At 30.6% G+C, this 22,587-nt stretch overlaps 1 protein-coding gene and 1 non-coding gene across 2 annotated transcripts; both read left to right on the forward strand.

Moving 5' to 3' along the window:
* Positions 1–17,005: 17,005 nt before the first annotated feature.
* Positions 17,006–20,105, forward strand: LOC105130253 (inositol-3-phosphate synthase). The gene is made up of 10 exons (XM_011032657.1): positions 17,006–17,317; positions 17,444–17,512; positions 17,688–17,823; positions 17,969–18,216; positions 18,340–18,566; positions 18,670–18,785; positions 18,886–19,062; positions 19,182–19,370; positions 19,469–19,531; positions 19,666–20,105. The coding sequence occupies exons 1-10, from the start codon at positions 17,130–17,132 to the stop codon at positions 19,783–19,785; spliced, it is 1,533 nt and encodes a 510-aa protein (XP_011030959.1). The 5' UTR covers positions 17,006–17,129; the 3' UTR covers positions 19,786–20,105.
* A 2,063-nt stretch (positions 20,106–22,168) lies between these two features.
* On the forward strand, positions 22,169–22,241 carry TRNAA-AGC (transfer RNA alanine (anticodon AGC)). The gene has a single exon. It is a non-coding gene; the product is annotated as a tRNA-Ala (tRNA).
* Positions 22,242–22,587: the final 346 nt, after the last annotated feature.

Below are 22,587 nucleotides of genomic sequence, written 5' to 3' on the forward strand. Positions count from 1 at the left end.
AGACCTGGAGTTTGTATTTTAATAATTACTAGTTTGAGTTTTATAAATCTTGAGAATATTAGAAACTTACATGATTGTTAATTTTAGAATTTATAGAATGAGATGAGATATATACAAAGCTAACCATGACACTTATATAATTAAAAAAATATAAAAATAAATAAAATAAATAAAATATTTTAACCTGTTTTCATCTCCATCTCCGTTGAGAAAACGCCTTCTCCATATCCACCTCCATTTGAGCAAATGAAGGAGGAACTCTATGAAGTCAAGCATCCCTAAATGAAAGCAATATTGGCATAACGCTATCTTATCTTTAAATTTATGAAAACAAATTTTATGAGATGGAATAATGTGGTTAAGACAATGTATGGTTTTTGAAATGCATTCATGTCATGCTACATAAGTTCTTCATATGAAGACACTTAAGGGGTGTTTAATATTTAATGATTGGCATTGAAAAGTCCTAGTCAAGTCCTCACAGAGAAGAGTTTCTGGTTAAGACAAGCATGCATAATGTATATTTTACTTTCTGTCACTTTTATATATATATATATATATATAACAGGAGGAGGGTTCAGGGTCAGACATCCCTGAGCCCAACTCACCAAACTTTGTGTCTAGATTTGGTCTCAGGGTTCCCACTATCCATGTGCTCAGACTAAGAGACATGACCCACAAGCTTTATTGCCCATGGTTCACGGCCATACACCATGATCTGTCTTCTATGCTCGGACAAGACTTGTCTCATTGGGTGTGGGCGTTGTCTTGGGTCAATGGGTTCAGAATGACCATGCCCTAACCCAACTACTTGGGTTCTTCCTTGCTTACTAGCCCTCCCTCGGTGTGATTAGTATTTTGAATTTAATGCTAGCATGACCTGTAAGATACACAGGATGGTGATAAAACATGTTTATGCCTTGGAACCCGACCCAACTGACATGTTATTTTACAATTAAGAATGTAATTACTCATCATTAAAGGTTATTATCTCACATAATTTTCTCTAAAACAAGTAGTTAATTTCACTCTTTCACTCTAGGCCATACAAGCTGGCATGTTTCATGATTACACAAACACCCATAAATCATAAAGTGTACTTATTTTTCTGTTTTAAAAATATTTTAATTTTTTTATTTTAAATAATTTTTTAAAATTTTTTAAATCATTTTCATCTCTTAACATAAAAAATAATATATAAAAAATAAAAAATATTTTAATACATTTCTAGATAAAAATATTTTAAACCCTAATCACTAACACACTCTTAAACACATACTTAATCAAAATTCCGACCATTCATTTCATAAGCTAATCTCAGAGCTTTTAAACTTAATTGCTATGTTATTACAAATAAAAAATAAAAAAAAATGAAAATTAGAGGTTATGTTTCAGAAAATATCTGACGTTCCAGAAAAGCTTAATTTGTCTCAAAGTTTTTCTGGTTTTTCAAAACCATAAAGTTTTATTATATTGGATATAAATTTCATTCAATACATAATATCATTTGTATATAATTTTAATGCAAACTGAATTTCAACAGCTCCCTTACTAATTAAATGCTTTCGACTTTTTCAATAACTATATATTTTTATCTTCATACCAAAGCTTTTTTCCTCATCCACTCCTTTTCTCACATCTTTATCACCAACGCCAGCCTCTCAGCTAAATAAATTCTAATAAATAATATGTAGTTGTTTTATTTTTGGGAAAATGTTTTAAAAAAATTTCTATCATAATAAAAGCATAAATATAGCCTGAAATTATTTTTGAAGTCATCAATAAGATTTGCGAATAAGCAGAATATACATACTATACATACGTTGGATTATATAATTAGCTTGATAAGATTTGCGAATAAGCAGGATATACATACGTTGGATTATATAATTAGCTTTTTAATTATATAACAAAACTAAATTTATATTTAAATAAAGTAAACAAGTCATATCTTAATTAATTTATCCATAAGTCTCCATGAGTGCGATTTGGAGAGCTAGGTAAATGTTTGAGAGAAGAAAAAAAAGAAAAAAGGGTAATAAACTCGGCTAAATCAGTTTAATGAAACCACAAATTAATCCATGCATTTTCTTTCCTGAAAAATCAATATAGATCCTTGTTGATGAGTAGTGATTTTTAAGATTAATAGATTTTATAGGCAAAATCAAATTGGTCGAAGATAATCGTATGAATGTCCAGTGGTAGAGTGAATGACATGCACCGGAAGGACGAGGAGAATTACGACTCAATCTCTTTAGCCTCCAGGGCCTAGCAGCCGCTTGGACAATTCAAGGCGATAGTAACATGGCAAATCACTTGTTAGCGACAGAACGCTACACGTGAAAACGTAAACTAGGTGCTATCAAAATTTCCACATAAACGTTCAATCTTTGAAGTGATATGCTATTCTTTTTTAACCCCTTTTTTATCTTTTCTTTTCCAAGTTGAATCAAAGTCTTAAAAGCGAGCTCCCTAGTCTATTCTATTATGGAGTGAGCGACCGAATTATGGAGTGAGCGACCGATGATGGGGAAATATGTTTAAAAGTGATGCTTACCAAACTCTTTTATTGCATTTCACATGCTTCAATCTCCTGAAAGCTCGCTAGGTTGTCTGCTCTAACAACTTAAGAAGATTATGATCATGGACAAAGAACCAGAGCATTCCATATATGTGAAGACTCACTGAATCTACCATGTAAACTTAAATTTAAGTTTACATGACTAATGTTCAAAATTAGTAGACAGCTTGAAGGGAATTTAAGGACTCGAAGATTGATCCTAAAAGAGAAAGGGCCTCGCTGGATATCAAATATTGATGAAATGGATTTAATTGATGGGCAAGAACAGTCAGATAATTGGATATTATTCGAAGAGCTTGTTCAAGATGGGTTTTGAGATGAAATAGCGCTGCTCGTATTCTTGAGAGAATATACTCATAGCATAGAGAGAGTGAATCTTGAGTTTATGTTCTACATGACCAAAACGAAAAACCGTTCCTAAAATAAATGGAGGATAATAGAGTTTTGCCCATGTAGGGCCGTCGGAAAATTGAACCACAGAGTGTAAAATAATTGAGATCAAAATGTGTTTCATGCAACTAAGCCTTGACAGGCACTGTATATATCTTATCATTGCCACACAAACAAAACATGATCAAAATTCGAATTCACACGGTACCACTGAAACCAAAATTTGTGAAGAAATGGGCAAAAACAAAACAAAAATGAAGCGTGGTAGCACTTGCACTTGTTCCTTATTTCCATGCAAACACAATCTTCCAAGCATTTTATGTATATGGAATTTTTTTCTCAAAGGAGTCACCTCCTTCAAAGTTTTTTTAGACACGGTAAATAAGCGAGGACGAGCCATTACTGACGTTGGAGTCATGTAAGTTTATGTAAATACAAGGGGGTTGAATTATTTATTTTTATTTAAAAAAAACTATAAGGAAAGGAGGATGAGATACATAAGTTGTACTATCAATCTCATTGGCCGTGTTATGCTGTGAACCTAAAAACAAATTTGAGCATTAAAAAAAATTAAAAACCTACAAGTGTGTTTTTTAAAAATAAAATAAAAAATCATGATTTATATCATAGAATCGGTTACGTCTAATAAAATTATCTTACCCAATGATATTAAATGCATTGAATTAAGAAGGGAAAAAAAAGTGATCATGAATTTGGTCGAATATATTTTACTATTTTATTTAATTTTATTCCTAATATTTTATTTTAATTTATTGAGTTTGATTATCATTTTTTTTATTGATGTTAATTTTATTTAGGATCCTTTTTTATTATATTTTTTTCTAAAATCATCTCTCAATATTTTTTATGGAGGATTTTTCTTCTTCTTCTTCTTCTTGCCTTCTATGAGGTTGTCAAACATCTATCTCAATCTAGAAGTTTAAACTGTTAGATTAGGTTTCAAGATATGATTTATATTATTTTCTAACATATCTCTTTAAGTGAAAGTTCTTTGATCTTAAAACTTGCACAAATTCACATTACTTTGTGCTTAATTTTTATCCAATAAATAAGGATGGTGAGATTCAAACTCGTAATTGTTTGGTTATTAAGGTTCTAATACCATATTAAAGAATAATCCTGACTCAATAGCTCAAGCTGGTAGATTAGATCCCAAGATATAATTTATATTATTCTTTAATAAAAGTTAATCCCAACATCATGACCAAGATTAGAGATTTCAAATGTTTTTAAGTCTATTTTTAGTTCCTTCTATAAAAGTGGTTTATTTTAAATTTTATCCTCTTACATTTAATATTTTAGGGATTGATATTTATGTTTTTTTTCACTTTTCTTTCACATATAATTTTTTATGAGATCAAATTTCTTAATCTTAGTCTATCTCAATCAAATAATGATTTATTTAATTAGATATAAGTACAAGAATTTTAATTTTTGATTAGAATTTTTTTATATCCAAAACACAATGGAAAAGCCTTTATATTAATTTTTTTATTGAAAAACATATTTGACTCGAGTAAAGTGGGGGTCATATAGCTAGTATACATTATCAATACAATCAAAACACATAGGGTGGAAACACTATTTATATGAACAATAAACCACCTCAAGTGTTATTTTTGTGACTTGATGTTTTTTTCAATCTGATTCTTTTATATTAGGTTAATTTAAGGTGGGGTTCTTGCGGTGTCAAGAAACAAATTTGATGATCTATTAATGCTTGATTTGGAAAAATCAAAGTTGGTTTTGTTGATTTTTTCTCCATTGAATCCTTCCATATTATTTTTTGTTATTGTTATTGTTAATTTTTTTTTAATTTAATTCTTTTAAATTGTGTTGATTTACTAGTGAATTTGATGATTTATTTTGGTTAGCATGGTACGAGGTCCTTGCGGTGTTAAGAAACAAACATAATTCTCAGTTGATGGTTAATTTTAAATTTTTGTTCATTGATTTTTTTTCTTAATTAAATGACCAATTCAATGAGTTATTGGTGAGATTTATAATAGAAAAAGATTCAAATAAAAAAGAAAAAAAAAACAAGGGAACCACGTGGCCAATCTAAAATCAACACAAAAGGTTATTTTAGTTTAAAAGTTTAATTTTTTTTATTTTTTTAATATTTGAGTTGGAAAAAAAAAAGAATCTCATTGAAAAATGACAGGCAAGAGAGAAAATTATTAATTGGTGACATTCTGATAACCATAATAAATGATTTTGGTGATAAACCACTTTGGTGTTGGTAGTCTATATTTATTTTAATTCATTTAATTTTTTTCAATCAAATTAAGAACCCATGAGAAAAAAGTATTTCAATAGAGTTTAAATTATTTTTTATAATAAAAAAAGATTTGAATAGTTTTCCGTAACTTGACATCAAATATCTTAAAATGCATCTTCACTATTTTATTTTTTATTATAGTTAATAAATTTTGGTAAATATAATTTGTTTATTTATTTTCTTAAACAAATGTATAAACTGTTTAGTTTTGGTTAATTTTTTTTAACGGTAAAAACAACGTTAATAACACTTGTACCCTCTTTGCATCTTAAAAATAATCTTGCTCTATCGCACTCTTTTTCTTCTTTTTTAGAGGTTGTCAAAGAACGAACTCAACCTAATAGTTTAAGCTGTTAAGTTAGGTTTCAAGATATGATTTATATTATTCTCTAACACATCTCTTTAATTAAATGTTCTTTGACTTGAAACTTGTACAGACTCACGTTACTTTATACTTAATTTTTATCTAATAAATAGAGATGGTGAGATTCAAACCCATGACCGCTTGGTTATTAAGGCTTTTATACCATACTAAAAAACAATCTCAACCCAACAGCTCAAGCTGTTAGGTTAGGTCTCAAGATATGATTTATATTATTCTCTAACAAAGACTAATCCCAACATCATGACCAAGATTAGGGATTTCAAATGTTAATATGAGTTTTAAGTCTTTTTTTAGATCTTTTTTTAATCCTTCTATAAAAGTGGTTTATTTTAAATTTTATCCTTTTACATTTAATATTTTAGGGATTGATATTTATGTTTTTTTTCCACTTTTCTTTAACATATAATTTTTTATGAGATCAAATATCTTAATCTTAGTTCTCTCTTATCAAATATTGATTTATTTAATTAGATATAAGTATAAGTATTTTGATTTATAATTAAAAAAAATTTATATCCAAAACACAATGGAAAAACCTTTATATTAATTTTTTTTATTGAAAAACATATTTGACTCGAGTTAAGTGTGGGTCACATAGCTAGTATATGTTATCAATACAATTAAAACACATGGGGTGGAAACACTATTCACATGAATAAAAAAACATATTTTTTCATATTAATTTTTTTGTTATTTGACTTTTGTTTTTCAATCTGATTCTTTTATATTAGGTTAATTTAGGGTTGTGCTTGGTGATATGTCCTTGCGGTGTTGAGAAACAAATTTGATGATGTATTAATGCTTGATTTAGAAAAATCAAAGTTAGTTTTGTTGATTTTTTCTCGATCGAATGCTTGCATATTATTTTTTGTTAATTAATTTTTTTCTTCCATTTAATCCTTTTAAATTATGTTGATTTATGGGTGAATTTGATGATTTATTTTGGTTTGCATGGTATGAGGTCCTTGCGATGTTAAGAAACAAACACAATATTCTGTTGATGCTTGATTTGATAAAATCAAATTCAGTTTGTTGATTTTTTTCTCAATTAAATTTTTTTTGACCAATTTAATGAGTTATTGGTGAGATTTATAATAAAAAAGGACACAAAAAAAAACAAGGGAATCACGTGACCAATCTAAAATTAACATAAAAAGTTATTTTAGTTTAAAATTTTATTTTTTTAATTTTTTTAATATTTAGATCGGAAAAAAAAATCTTGTTGAAAAATAACAAGCAAAAGAAAAAATTATTGATTGGTCACATTATAAAAACCATAATAAATGATCTTGGTGTTGATAATCTATATTTATTTTAATTCATTTAATTTTTTTATCAAATAAAAAACCCATGGAAAAAAAATATTTCAATAGAGTTTAAATTATTTTTTTATAATAAAAAAAGATCTGAAGAGCTTCCAGAGATTAGATACCCTAACATGCATCTTCATCTCATTACTTAATTTTTTATTTATTTTATTAAACAAATGTATAAACTGTTTAGTTTTAGTTAATTTTTTTAATGGTAAAAACAACGTTAATTAATAACACTTGTATCCTTTTTACATCTTAAAAATAATCTTGCTCTATCGCACAATCATAACACGAAGAACCAAACCAGTGCGCGCGCGCGCGTTCGGAAAATAAACATCTTTCGCTGTTGGATTTGCCTATTTCGTGGAAGCGAAATTAATAGGGCAGGACCACGAATTTGTGATATGCATCGCGTGAACTTCAATCAAAACTAAAACATTCAATACCATGCATCCACCTTGATGGTGCAATTACCATTACACTTTTCAGTGGCGTACTCATGACCATGAATAATTGGTGCTCGAGTAAATCAGCAACTCAATGGACTGTACTGGTGGTCCAAGAGCAGCCACACCCTTTTTTCTCTTTTTTTCTTTTTTTTATGTTTTATTCTTTATTTTAATAGCCCATATATTCTCATACTAGTTTTAGCATGCTGATACCATATCCTTTCCAACCATAGATTAAACATGTTCAATAGTTTTGTTACTTTTATTAATTCAAAAGACGAGAAAAATCAAAATCAATTTGATAAAAAACATGAAACGAAACCTTATTTATCCACCTCGTATATTTTTTACTCAGTTGAGATTCTCTAAGATACAGGGAGCGAAAGGAGAACCATCCTGCCTTGGAAAGCAGAGACGTAAATACGCGAGTGTTTGATGTGGAGACTAGTGTTTCAAGCAAGGAAGTGTCTGGACTCTCGACTCTCGAGGGCAATTATGTATCAAATGGAAAGCAGAGACAGTAGCTGATGAACACTTTCCCAGTAAAGTGAAAACAACAAAATCTCTCATGAGATCATGGTCGTTTTCACACAGCCCTTTTACAGCGGGTACACCCTATAGAAAGGAAGGGACATTACCTGCATGAACCACGAGAATTTTCTGGCACTACCATGAAAGAACAAGAAGAAAGCCAAAGCCTAATGAAATACCTCTTGTCTAAAGGAATGCAATGTGGCCCTTAACTTAACCCGCAAGAATGTGGGGCCTCACCAACATGGGTTTTTCTTGGTGCTTTTTGCTGATAGTGGCCACTCATGCTTGCCGTGCTCACATCTACCACAAACCAATTCACTGGTCGTCGATCAATAAATAATACAGCTCGAGATCTCTCTCTCTCTCTCAATTAAATTTACTGATTTTTCAAAATAATTATTAAATTTGTCAAATTAAGATGACTTTATAGATACGTGTCGGTTAACCTAACCAAATTCAGTTAAGATGCAACCTCCATTTTATTCATTTTAAACAGTTCTGAGAATTAAAGCCACTTAGTCTTAATTTTCCTAGAAAAAAACAAGATGGAGGGGTCTTGTCTGTTGGATATCACATGATCCTAACCTTTTTGTCGTTCACATCCATAGCCTTCGATTTGATCTTTATGATGTATATGTTTTGGCCATTTGTTTTCTCATGAATATTTTTATACTATTTGTTCTAGTAAATATATTTTTACATTTTTATATTATATCTATGGTTATTAAACTGAACAAGATCTGATGGGTATACTCATCAACTTATTAATGTAAAGCCTATTTCAAGAGAGGTTTTTTTATATATATAATCAAGCCGATCAAATAAAATAAAAATTATTTAATAAGTTAATTTATAATCTAATTGATCTGACTAAATTCAGGTGACATTTAACTAAATCAATTTAAAAGAGTTTTTTTTAAAAAAAAAAAATCTAAAATGATGTCATTTCACTTATCATAATTCATTTTTAACCTATTTCTAATATATTTTCAAAAAAAAAGGAGGAGATTAGGGAGTGAAATGATACATGGAGAGCATATTTTAAAAAAAAAAAGGAGGAGAAGATTAGGGAGTGAAATGATACATGGAGAGGACCAAAATAAAATTTAGATTCATTTCAAAAGTTAAAAGGTTTTGGAGAGTTATTTAAAGATTTTAGATTTTAAAATAAAAAACATTTGAAATTAAAATTTAAAATAAAATAATTGAAATTTTTCATCAAGAAATTAAATGAGTTTGAATCTCAATTTACCATTTAGCATCCTTTTAATTCCAATATCAATATTTTGATATTTATGACAGTGAGAATTAAAGAAATTAAATAGCATGCACCACACACTTCAACATATAAAGAGAGTCATTGCATTATAAAGGTGTATGTCACTTTCTCTTATCTTCAAGGGCTATCATTTTTTATGATATTCAAATCATCTCAATGAGAACTTTGTTATGAGACAGTATATGATGGCAAATGAGTCACCATATGGTTCTTTTGGCCCAATCTTCTTTTTTTTTGTTCTTTGATTTTCACTCCTTGCTCTATCCAAATTTGCAAAGGTTAGTGTAATTTTTTCTGTCAACATTGTTTCTTATTCTTTTGATTTCTATTTTTTACCTCTCTTGTTTATCCTTTAAAAGTTTTTTAGTCATTTCACTCCTTTTTCTTCAATCTAATCCTTTGGCATTAAATTGATTTGAGATTAGGTTTCCTAACATTAAGTCAATGCTTGATTTAATCAAATAAGATTTGATTTTATTGATTCAAAACAATCAAGACTTCTGGGATCAAACTTAAAATTAAAATGAAATACATAGCACTTTTTGTCTTCACTATACATAGACCAAGTTTTTTTTTTATTAATTTAGTCCTAAAAGTTTCTTTTTTTTTTCATTTGTTGTCTTTGTTTCTCATGGTTATTATGTTTTGATTCAAATTTTTATTTTGTTTATTAGTTAGTCACTACATTTAAGAGATGAGAAAGAAGATCATTGAAAATAATAAGAAAGGAATCGAGTTAGTTGTCCGCAATCTGTCCATCAAAAAATCTTTTATTATAGTGTTTTTAACCTTTCATTTATGCAAAGAAAGTTGATCAAGTCTCTAAATGATTTTTTTAACATTGGAATAATTTTTTGTTTTTCTAGGAGATTGAATGTTGATTTAAGGTTATTAACTTGTTTATTAAGGTCACTATGATGTTTTTAGATAAAAATAAAGGTTGAAAAATTTTAATGTTAAATAAATCAAAGTCTGGTTTTCCACCCACTTTATAAAACAACTAAGTAGTGACGCAAAAGGAGAACTTAATGAACATTCAACACCTCTTTTACTAATAATATAAATATAATGATCATACCAAAAAAAAACACGTAGCTTGTCACTGCACATAATACAATGCCTACTTTAAGTTTTTTAAAGAAAAGAAAAATGGATTAGCGACATGTTTGCAGACCCTTATTTTTAGGCTAGATCCAAGTGTCTACTCTCGAATTGTAAAGACCATTTATTTTTTCTTCCTTTTCAGTTTAGATTCATTAAAATTATGATTTAAAATATACTTATGATATTATTTTATTACTTGCAGTTTGATTTTTCATTTTTTTCAATAAGATTGACACGTCTAACATCACGGTGAGCCTATAAAATAAAAGTTTGTTTTTATGTTTGGAAACTTGGTTGAAAATAAAAAGAGAAGTTGTAACCTAGTATTATAATCACTAGAAATCCTAACTAGTTTTCAACAATATGAGATACGAGATTGGTTATGTTAAAAGAAAGATATCATTATGGGTGAGCAAAAAAACCGATAGACCAATTAAACCAAAAAAACTGAATTAATCGAATTAAAAATCATAAAAAAAATTTGATTCGGTTTGGTTTCGGTTTCTAAAGTTTGTAACCGATTGAACCAAACTGAAATGAACCGGTTCAACCAGCCAGCACTTAAAAAAAAGACAATTATAAACAGAATATTTTATAACCCTAAAGTAACATTCAGCCATCAGTTGCCCCCTCCTTTCTCTGCATGTCTCTCCCTTTACTCTCACTTTACTTTCTGATTTTTCTCCCTTTTTTACTCTTTGCTCTGCTTTGATTTTTCTCCCCTCTGACACGACTAAAAGATTGATGTCTTCTCCCAAGTGCAGGAGTGTCGAAGTAATAAATAACCCGGCAAGACCAGGGTCGAACCACATGGAGGTTAATTGTACAAATTATAAGGTGTCGGTTATACCATACATTATGGGCTATGAAAGTGCCAAGCATTTGTTGTACCAAGTGTTATACAACATAAATCAAGATTAGTCATTTAACAAGCAAAGTATTAAAGAGTGAACAAGATAACAAATATAAAACATGTTAGTATCAAACATTAAAGTCCATATTAAGTTTACATTATACTTATTCTTACACCATTAGTGTAACCTTTTCACCTTGACATAATTAACTTAGCTAGACATAATGAAAGAAAGCAAAATAGATAAACAAAATAAGAACATAAAAGTTAACTAAGTAAAGGAAAGGAAATGAAAGGCATAAACTTGATATTAATGAAAGTAAAGCATAAACATTACAAAAAATACAAAGAGAGAAAGGAAGAGCATGATCTTGATCTGGAAATCAAGATGCCTAAATGCATGGCAAATGCCTCCTTTTATAGGCCAAAATTGGGAACTATTGATTTGATGACTAATTGATAAGTGGGTGACCAACTTTTGACTTGGTGACAATCCTTATCTTCTCTTGTCTGCCCAAAACGTCATTGATAACGTCAAAATTGGAGCCAGTTGCAACATGAAAGTTGTAGGTAATTGTCTCAGTTTTCTTGTGTAAAAAATGCAGCTCATTTGGACTTCTATAACTTCATATATAGCCAAAATACTGAACAGTGCTCGGGCTGGAGGACAGATTCGGGCTTCTTTGTTGTTGCTACTATTTGGACTTGATAATGGCCTTTTTAGATCTTGGGCTCCATATGAAAGTTGTAGGCCTATGTCTTACCTTTCCATCCATATAAAGTAGACCTAAATTTGAGATTTATAACTCCAGATATGACCCAATTACCGAACAGTGTTCCGGTTTGGATTGCACCGACATCTCTTTTCTAATTTTGGTCATCTCTTTGCCCTTGCAATTTAAGTTCTTAAAGTCATCAATCAATCCTTTCATTTATATGATAGGCCTGTATTTAAAATAAACATTTACCATAAATTAAAGGTATCTTATATTATTAGATATATTATTATAAAACATGCTTTTAGTTAAGGAGTTATTGATACTTCAAGTGCAAAATGATGATATAAAACCATAATAAAAATACACTTTTAAGTACTAATCACCCTCTCCTATGGATTTGGTACCTTTAGGTTTTTTGTGGATCTTGTTCTCCTACTGAGTTTGTGGTTGGCTCTCTTAACAATTAAAGTAGAGGACTATCAAGTCCACCAAGAAAGCCCCCTCCAATCTCTATTAGATCGAAAAATCTCATCTTTGGTGTTAATCTTTACCAACATCAGCAGTCCCTTGCTTACACTTATTTCTTTTTAAAGATAGAAAAGAGGCTCTTACTTTTGTTGATTACTAATCTATGCTTTATTTGTTTCTTATTCAAATTTCAGCATCTGAGATGACAAGTGATGCATCAGCAAGGTGTTTTAGGGTGGGCAAAACAACATTTTAGGGACTAGAATATTATTTCCTCAAAAGCCACATCAGACCCAGCCAGTGGTCCAAAATAGAGGAAGGAATATTACTAGTGTTGGTAAAGGACCATTAGGTTTGAACTAGTTTGGAAGGGTAAAAAACTAAACTGAACCGAAATTAATCTATTTAAACTGATTTCTATTCAATTATGTTTAAAAAATTAAAAAAATTAGTTTGATTATTTATTTTAGTTCAAAACTAGGTCGAACCAAAAATGTTCAGCCCTAGATATCATCGTCTTAAAACATCATATCAAAGATAAGATATATTGCTAAACTTGTCTTTTTTTCCTAAATGTTTATTATGCCTACTCTACCAACAGTCTTTCTATAGGGTAGTGATGGGCTTACTACTATAAATTAAATCCTATATTAAAATTTAAACCTAGTCATTTTATGGTTTAGTTCACTTTATCATTTTTAATTTTGTTGAATTATTAGTTTATATCCAATTACTTTTAATCATAACTTGTGACTATTAATATTTTATCAAGTCATTTTAATGAATAATTAAAAAGGGTTTTATTGGGCTTTTTTAAACATAAACTTAAAACCCTAGGAAGGAGGAGGTCGTTAAACATTTAGTTTATATGACAATGATATGTAGATAACATCTTGTTTAGGGTTTTTTATCTTATAAAATCAATGTTCATTTGTAATTTTCATTGAATGGGATTGTTTGTACCCTTGTTTTTTATCATGTAAGAAGTAACCATGTTGAGTTGTTCTACATGGGATAAGATCTAATAGAATTGGTATTTAGAAGTTCTCGGGGAAAAAATACTCCTAATTGACAAGTAGGTGTCATCAGTGAATATTAAAATTTATAAATACTATTAATTTTGTTATAAAAAATCCTTGAAGAAATAATGCTCTCGACTTACACATAGTTGACATCAATAAACATTATATTGAAAATATAACACTCCTGATTTTTAGTGTTTCAATTTTATTTTTATTTTTATTTTTTTATATTTTTTTATTGACTTGTTATAAAAGTTTTGTTTGATTTCAATTTAGTCTTTCAATTATAATTTGTCATATATAATTTTTTTTCAATAGAGTCCTTATTCTTTTGATTTTTAATTTTTTTCCTTGGCCTTTTGTATAAATTATATTGGTTTTCAATTTCATCATTCAATCAAAGTTTATGGTGTAATGCCTTTTCAATTCAGTCCTTATTTTTTTTTTCTTAAAGCTATTTTTCTTTTCAATTTAACCCTCCAAATGAAAAAATTTGGTTGCCCTTCAATTTGTTTTTTATTTCAATTTTAACCCTCATTCTTTATTTTATATAGATGAACTTTATTTTTAAAAATAAAAAATATTTATTTTTAGATAATATTTCTCATAGTTCAACATTAAATTTTTATTTTTATTTTTATTTTTATTTGATACATTTTTTAATATTTTTTTTCATAATTTTATATTTATGTTTCAATTAATATCCCTTCTCTGTAATTTTTATTTTTCTTATTTAGCTAGTTTTAAATAATGATTTTAAAAAAATGGATGTATTTAATTTTTTATGATATTATTTTGGTTGATCTATAAATGTTTTTATATTTTAAATTTATTTTAAAAAAAAATTATTTTACATAATATTTCTAATATGTGAATCCTTATATAATATTTTTTTATATTTTATTTTATTCAATTTTATTCTGGTGTGTTTATTTTGATTATCATTTTATTTAATAAAAAATAATTTTAATTAATAAATTGAGTAAATATAGGAAAATAATTTTAATTTTTCAAGATCAAATATCTTGATTTATATTTGTCATTCAATATTTCCAGTTATGCTTTTAATTATTATTAATCGTTCAATATTTCCAGTTATGCGTTTAGCTTTTAGTTATTATTAAGTTTCTTAATTTACACTTAGAGTTTTGTTTTTGTGTAAAAAAACCATAGCAAAAGCTTATATATCAAATTTATGGTTTTTTTTTAAATTAGGGTCCTTGGCTTAATGTCATTTCCATTAGGTATGGTGTTTTGTTAGGTTTTATTAGAGAAAAGAAAAGGTTCTAAAAGTCATGATCTAGAGGACCTTAACCCTTCATTCTTTGGAAGGGATCAACACCATTAATGGCATATAAGGATGTATTCTTTTCTTCTTCTTTTTTGAGAGCTAGCATAGGAGGTGTAAATGTTGTTTTTGGTATTTTGGATAGTCAGGCATATATTTTGTTTGGTTCTTTAGAGATTATTAGGGGTAAAGAAAATGATCAGCAGTCATTAATATTTGTCGAGAATGATTATAGCCATTGATTTAATGTATTTTTTGTTTGATTGATAAATAGATAAGAATGACTCAGGTTAAAAGATGGTAATTGGACCAATCTTTTTAAGGAGAAGCTTGAAAACGATAAATCATGCGAGATAACATGTCATATGGTTTATATTTTTTTGTTTGAAAACTATTAAAATGATATTGTTTCCTTTAATATGAAATATTGTTGTTTTGTTAAACCTAAGGTTAAAATTTTTCAAATTTGATTTTTTCTCTTAATATTTGAAATCTTACAATTGAACCCTTAATTGAATCTAATCGTTATAAATCCTTTTATTTTCATCCGTGGCCTTTTTCCATTAGATCTTTGAACTTTAGCGCCTTTTATAAAGTGGTTATTGGTCTCACAATATTTTAATTTGGTTTTTTATTAATCTTTAAATATTAGATTTCTTTCAATTTTACCCTTAATTAAGTCAATTTCACCCCTCCATGTTCAACAACTTTTACATTATAATCCTTGAACAATTAATCATTTTAATTTTCATCAAATTGACTCCTAAACTAGATTTCTCTTTTGATTAAACCTCCAATTGGAGCAATTAAACCCCTCCAAGCTTTAATTGAATCCCTAGCTTTTTAATTTTTGCAATATTACTTCGATTTTCAATTTTCCTCTCTAATCATGCCCTTAATTGACAAAATTGAACTTCCAAACTTTGCAACCTTGTCCATATTAATTCTTAAACTTCCAATATCTATAATCGTGATAATTTTAATATCTTTTTGTTATCTTTATTTGTAGATATTTTTTTTATTGCATGAGTGTTTGATGGCATATTATATCTTTTGTTTTGAGTGGACTTGAGTTGGGTCAACTTGACCATACATAGTCCCAATGAGTTTGAGCGATGCCCATTGGGTTATTTTAGATATATTCATTAGAGTAGGGTCAAAGCCTAATTTTTATCATTTATATGGGTTTAAAGTCTATTTTTGCAAATAGCTTTTTTCGATAAAATCTTCTATTTTAGGGATTAAAGTCAATATTTTTGTAAACTTGATGAAATTTCTAATTTTAGTTGACAAAACTTCCTTTTAGGGACTAACGTAAACAATTTTTTTAAAATCAATAAAATCTTATATTTTTAGGGGCTAACGTTAGATTTTGACAAAGACAAACATTATCTTTTATTTTGGGGATTAACATCAATAAAAAAAAATTTAAAATATTTGAAATCTTCTATTTTAGAAATTAACATAGTATTTTTTATAAATCAATAAAATCTTTTATTTTGAAGGATTAACATCATAGTATTACAATGATAGATAGAATTCCCTACTTTTAGGGATTAATATGAAAATAATCAATGAATCTTCTACTTTTAAAGACCTATTTTTTGAAAAGAAGTAAGATAAAATAAACCACAAAATAAACTTAAAATATAACTTAAACAATTAATATAAGTTAGAGAATTATTGTGAATTTTTCTTCCTCTCTTTTTTTCCCCTCAAAACAAACAAATAAATATAGGGAATGAAATTCCACTTGGAAATAGCGAAAACCTCGGTAATATATCTCCATGGAAGTTGCCAATAATCCATCTATCCTCACGTGTTAATAAGCACGTATTCTACAAATCCGAGTAGAAAAGGGCCAAGTAGAGAGAGACCTTCGCGTTACACTACCGTTGCTTGGGATAATAATGACACAGGACCTTTCCAGGCTTTCACCTCAAGAATTTCACGAGTCACCTTCTCACTACATCTGCCTTCGAGGACCTTCCTTCCTTCATTCATTTATTTATTTATTTCGGGACCCACTACATAGTAAAAAAGAAACTCTGGCACTCATGGGAATATGCCACGTTGAAAGAGCAGCCACTTGTCTCTCTCTCCCGGCACTTGCCACTCTCATACGAGCGGTCTAATCCCCCTGTCTCCCTTCTCAGTTCTCACATTTTTGCATGGCCTAGCTTCACTCGAGAGTTGAGACCATGGGGCAAATGAAAACGAAGGTAAGGTGGGGTCCGTCTATGCCCACATCCATAAACATGGAGACACGTGTCTCTCATTTCATGTATTTATACACAGCTTCGGGTGGCCTTCGACGGAGCACGCAAGGAAGGAAGAAAGGGTGGGAAGCTGAGAAAAGAGAGTAGCTTTTGCAGTCTCGGTCGTGGGTTCCATTTTTTACTATACATTGTTTTATTTAGCTAGCAAGCAAAGAAAGCAAAAATGTTTATTGAGAAGTTTAAGGTTGAGAGTCCTAACGTTAAGTACACTGAAGATGAGATTCACTCCGTGTACAACTACGAAACCACCGAACTTGTTCATGAGAACAAAAACGGTTCTTATCAGTGGACTGTCAAGCCCAAAACTGTCCAATATGAATTCAAGACTGATATTCATGTCCCTAAACTAGGGTTTGTAACCATATTCCATTCCTTTCTTCTTTCTTTTTGTGTTCATCTTCTTTAATTGGAGGCTCATCCCTTGTGGGTTAATCTTAAAATCTTGAGGTGATGTTTTAATTTTTCTTTTTCTGACAGTGTTATGCTTGTGGGGTGGGGCGGAAACAATGGTTCAACTCTCACTGGTGGTGTTATTGCCAACAGAGAGTGAGTTTCCCTTCTTTCTTTCTTTTATAGTATTTTATTTGTGTTTTGCTTTAAATCAGGGATGTAAAATTGGTTCCTTTTAGTTGGTAAAATTATGTGATTGATGTTTAGATGGTTTCTTTGCTATTGGAATTTTTAATTAATTTTATGACGTGAGGTGTTGAATATTTTCCAGAGGAATCTCCTGGGCAACCAAGGACAAGGTGCAACAAGCCAATTACTTTGGCTCACTTACCCAGGCATCAAGTATCAGGGTTGGGTCCTTCAATGGAGAGGAGATTTATGCTCCATTCAAGAGCCTCCTCCCCATGGTATACATGTGTCTAACATTACGTACTGCCTTTAATTACTTCCCATTTTTGTATTATATTTTGAGTTAATTCATCAACTATGATGTCAATCAACCCTAACTTTTCTAAAAAAATTCTGATGTTGAAATGTTAAAAAACAATACAGGTGAACCCAGATGATATTGTATTTGGGGGATGGGACATAAGTGACATGAACTTAGCAGATGCCATGGCGAGGGCCAAGGTTTTCGACTTTGACTTGCAAAAGCAATTGAGGCCCTACATGGAATCCATGGTACCACTCCCTGGAATTTACGACCCTGATTTCATTGCTGCCAATCAAGACTCACGTGCTAACAATGTTATCAAAGGCACTAAGAAAGAACAAGTCCAGCAAATTATCAAAGACATTAGGTAGCATTTTAATTTTAATTTGAATTACAGTTAACTTTTCCGGTTCTGTAACTGGAAAAAGGCTTTTTTGTTCCTTAGATGGAAAAGTAATCAATGTGGTCGTGTCTTTTCATAATTAACTAGGGAGTTCAAGGAGAAAAACAAGGTGGACAAGGTGGTTGTGTTGTGGACTGCCAACACAGAGAGGTACAGTAATATTGTTGTGGGGCTAAATGACACCATGGAGAACCTCCTGGCTGCTGTGGAGAAGGATGAATCAGAGATATCCCCATCAACCTTGTATGCTCTGGCTTGCATTTATGAAAATATTCCTTTCATAAATGGAAGCCCACAGAACACTTTTGTTCCAGGTTTTTAACCTTAAAATCCCACTATTTGTTTCAAAGGTCAAATATTGCTGGTTATTAAGAAGTGTCAAAGTACAATTTTTTTTTTGGTTTTTGATAACTACAGGACTTGTTGATTTGGCTATTAAGAGGAACAGTTTGATTGGCGGAGATGACTTTAAGAGTGGTCAGACCAAGATGAAATCTGTTCTGGTTGATTTCCTTGTTGGGGCCGGTATTAAGGTATTACATTAAGAAAGCGGAATCATAGACTTTTTGTCCTAATTGTGTTTCCAATGATTGTGGTGACATTGACGGGGTGTTTGTGATTGTGATGATTCAGCCAACATCAATAGTGAGTTACAACCATCTGGGAAACAATGATGGCATGAACCTCTCAGCACCTCAAACCTTCCGCTCCAAAGAAATCTCCAAGAGCAATGTTGTTGATGACATGGTCTCTAGCAATGGCATCCTCTATGAGCCTGGTGAACATCCTGACCATGTTGTAGTAATCAAGGTAATTGATCCCACTTTTGTTACACACTCAACTCTTTTTCCAATTCTTACTCTTGAAGTACTTTATCTTTTTTTCATTTTGTTCTTTTTTAATTTCTGTTTTGTATTTTACTTGTATAGTATGTGCCATATGTTGGAGATAGCAAGAGAGCTATGGATGAGTACACCTCGGAGATATTCATGGGTGGGAAAAACACTATAGTGCTGCACAACACCTGTGAAGACTCCCTCTTGGCTGCACCAATCATCCTCGACTTGGTTCTTCTTGCAGAACTTAGCACAAGGATCCAGCTCAAAGGCGAAGCAGAGGTGTGTTTTCTTGCACTGAACTTTTGATCCTGTTTGATTTTGTTAGGCAAACTAATTTACTTCTTTGTGGATTGACCTTGTACCGATTCTATATGCAGGGCAAGTTTCACTCTTTCCACCCAGTTGCTACTATTCTCAGTTACCTCACAAAGGCTCCTCTTGTAAGTTCTACTCTTTGACACGATCCTAAATACTCATTTTGGCTTTGTCAGATTATCTTAATATCATCAGACTTGTTGTCTTCATCACTGAGAGCTTGTGACTAGTATTAACTGTCTAATGGGGAAAAAAACAGGTTCCACCGGGCACACCAGTGGTGAATGCACTGTCAAAGCAACGTGCAATGCTTGAGAACATACTGAGAGCTTGTGTTGGGTTAGCTCCTGAGAACAACATGATTTTGGAATACAAGTGAACTAGTAGAAGATAACAGTGGAAGAAGATTGGTCTAGGAACTAAAACAGCCAACCGTTTTTCCTTTCTCTTTCACTAATCCTGTGGTTAAGAGATGCTTTTTCCATATATATAAATGTAATAGCTGTGTGATATTAATGTTATGTATGGAGTTTATTGTTTATTTCATGGAGCCCGTTTGCTCTGGTTCTTTGATGACCAAGCACCTCTTTCTATTGGAAAGGGAAAATATGCATGGAAATTGTCCATAAACTGGTTTATCACAGACAAGTCGTGTAGTTATTTCATTCTATACCATTAAACTATATTTTTCTTCCCTTCTGAACCCCCCTTCTTCAAACTAAAACTACTAACGAGTATGAATTCACGATTTGTTTAATTTATAATCATGGTAATTTTGAAATCATTAGTAAATACATAAACTTCCATCCCCGGTTTTTTCTTGAATACCTCTAATAATTGATTACTTGATATCGATATTCGAATTGATTGAAGCACTCATGGAGTGCCAAGAAAAGAGGCAAGAAAATTTCAATGGTCCCCAGCTATCTGTCCTCTCTCCAGTGCCATACATGTGGAGTGCTCATTTTTTGAACCTTCCATAAGGTTCATAATCATGTTGTTACATCAATCAATATATACGAGGACGATTCATTCTTTGTGGGAATCAAACGGGTCCCGTGGGGCTAATTATCATCTCAGGCTGACAAGTTTTGGATTGTGTGCTTATTTTTAACTTGCCTGAAAACCTCAAGGGCAGGTGGGTGGCCTAGACTGTTGGAGATAATGCCGTGGGCCTGTATAAATTTTCTGCGCCAGATCGTGACTCATACAGAACACAGGAAACGATTCAACTCTCTCTGTTTATTTCTCTCTCAATTTTCCGCTATCCATTGAGTAATGAATGCCTGACAGTATCTTTGAAAGGATTGGAAAGGATTGGTCTTACGATATCTTCTTGAAACAGAAGTGTTATCTTCAAAAAAAAGGCTATCAAGGGAAATGATTCTCCACGTTGGATACGATGATTTGGGATAATCTATACCCAAAGATAGCCTTTTTTCATCAACAAAATCTATCCAATCTGATTTCTTTAGGTTAATCATAGATATTGATTCCCGTTGCCATCTCTCCTTCATACCCTCATTTGAGTTAATTTGAGTTAAGAAATAAAAAATACTTTTAAAAACAACAACTATTGTATCTCCACACCCTCTTTATAGGCATAAGCCACACGATACTTATGTAATGTTGTCCCAAATAATATGACTCCATTCTGGTATTATGGCAGAGCTCCATGTAACTTCATACAGTATCTAACAAGATCAAGAACGGGCTCCGGTGCCAGCACTGAACATCATCCACTCGTATAACTGTTACGATATGTCCAATATGTTTTTGAATATCCATCACTTTGTAACAGCGCAGCGCAACAACAAACAATTCTCGAGTTTTGAAGCAGGAAACCGAGGCTTCTCCCTCAAATCGTCCATCCATCACATTTGTTTTGCCTTCCGAAAACTTTACCAGAATAGTTAAAACCAGATGATTTAACCGCGCTGCTATGCGAGGGTTAGGTGAATTTTAAGGTATTATTGTAAATTTGGGATTTTTATAGTGTTTAAAAGAAGTATAGCTTATTTCTTGAACCTATACTACTTTTACAATTTTGGAGATCAAATTATATACATTTAAATTCATTTAAAATCACATCCTACCGTCTTTCAATTTAAAATATACATTGAAAGATTTTTTATACATTTAAAAATATTAAAAATATATATCTTATTTATAATGTAGTTGGGCTCTTTTTTCAAGGCCGATATTAAAAATATATATCTTATTTAAAATGTAGTTGGGCTCTTTTTTCAAGGCCGACCCCATGCAATTAAACTTTTTTCTCTAAATCAAGCCTGTTAATAGAATTTAGAAGACTCTAGTAATTTTCCCATAAAAGTATAATTTGCTATAACAAGATATGGAGACCTAATTGATTGAAAATAATTCCTTCATTATAAAATATCCCACTTCGGTTTCTCCATTTTAATATTTTCAATTTAAATTTTGTGTTTTAGAAAAATCAATCAAGTACTCTCCTAAAAATACCATCTTGATTAATTAGTTGTGCTCTTGACAATGGCATTTTCGAAATAGATGTTCTTGATTGATCTTGTAACAGAGCATATTAGATATGCTATATTTTTGTTTTAATCAAAACAATCAAAGATGAGGGAAAAAAAATTTCTATGAAGAGGGATTTTTGTGTAAATGGACAGAACAATCAAATTAAAATAAACACTCCAAGGATGACGTGTACTTGAATGAATTTATTATTAAAAAATATATATTTATTAATATTCCTGTGGCGAGATACGAAGAGCTTTGGGGATGTAGCTCAGATGGTAGAGCGCTCGCTTAGCATGCGAGAGGTACGGGGATCGATACCCCGCATCTCCATTTTTATTTTAAATACATTTTCTTTTTTTTTTTGGTTCTTCGAAAAGGCCTTGAATAGCCTGTCCAAACATGTGGTCCAAGGCCTACAGCACTGTACTCCAGTTGTTGGGCCGCCAAATGGATGGTTCCATTTCATACCTCAAGGGCGGTAGAATTTTTATGGCTACAAAATACAGGTCTAAAATTTTGACCACAAGATACAGCCAAGAAGAGAATGATGAACGAGGTTTTTACAAGCTAAAATCCTTCCAGACTTATGGGTTTTGTTAAAATTTTAAAATCCTGTAAAATTTATGGGGTTAATTACACTTTAAAATTCTCAAAATCAAGCAAACTTATAATAAGA

This window comes from Populus euphratica, unplaced genomic scaffold (assembly GCF_000495115.2).
Source record: "Populus euphratica unplaced genomic scaffold, PopEup_1.0 scaffold45.1, whole genome shotgun sequence".
Taxonomy (NCBI): Eukaryota; Viridiplantae; Streptophyta; class Magnoliopsida; order Malpighiales; family Salicaceae; genus Populus; species Populus euphratica.

Coding starts and splice junctions, on each gene's coding strand:
- LOC105130253 (XM_011032657.1), top strand. CDS start 17,130: ATGTTTATTGAGAAGTTTAAGGTTGAGAGTCCTAACGTTAAGTACACT. Junction 18,567..18,669: donor ACAGAACACTTTTGTTCCAG/GTTTTTAACCTT, acceptor TGATAACTACAG/GACTTGTTGATTTGGCTATT. Junction 19,063..19,181: donor ACCATGTTGTAGTAATCAAG/GTAATTGATCCC, acceptor TTACTTGTATAG/TATGTGCCATATGTTGGAGA.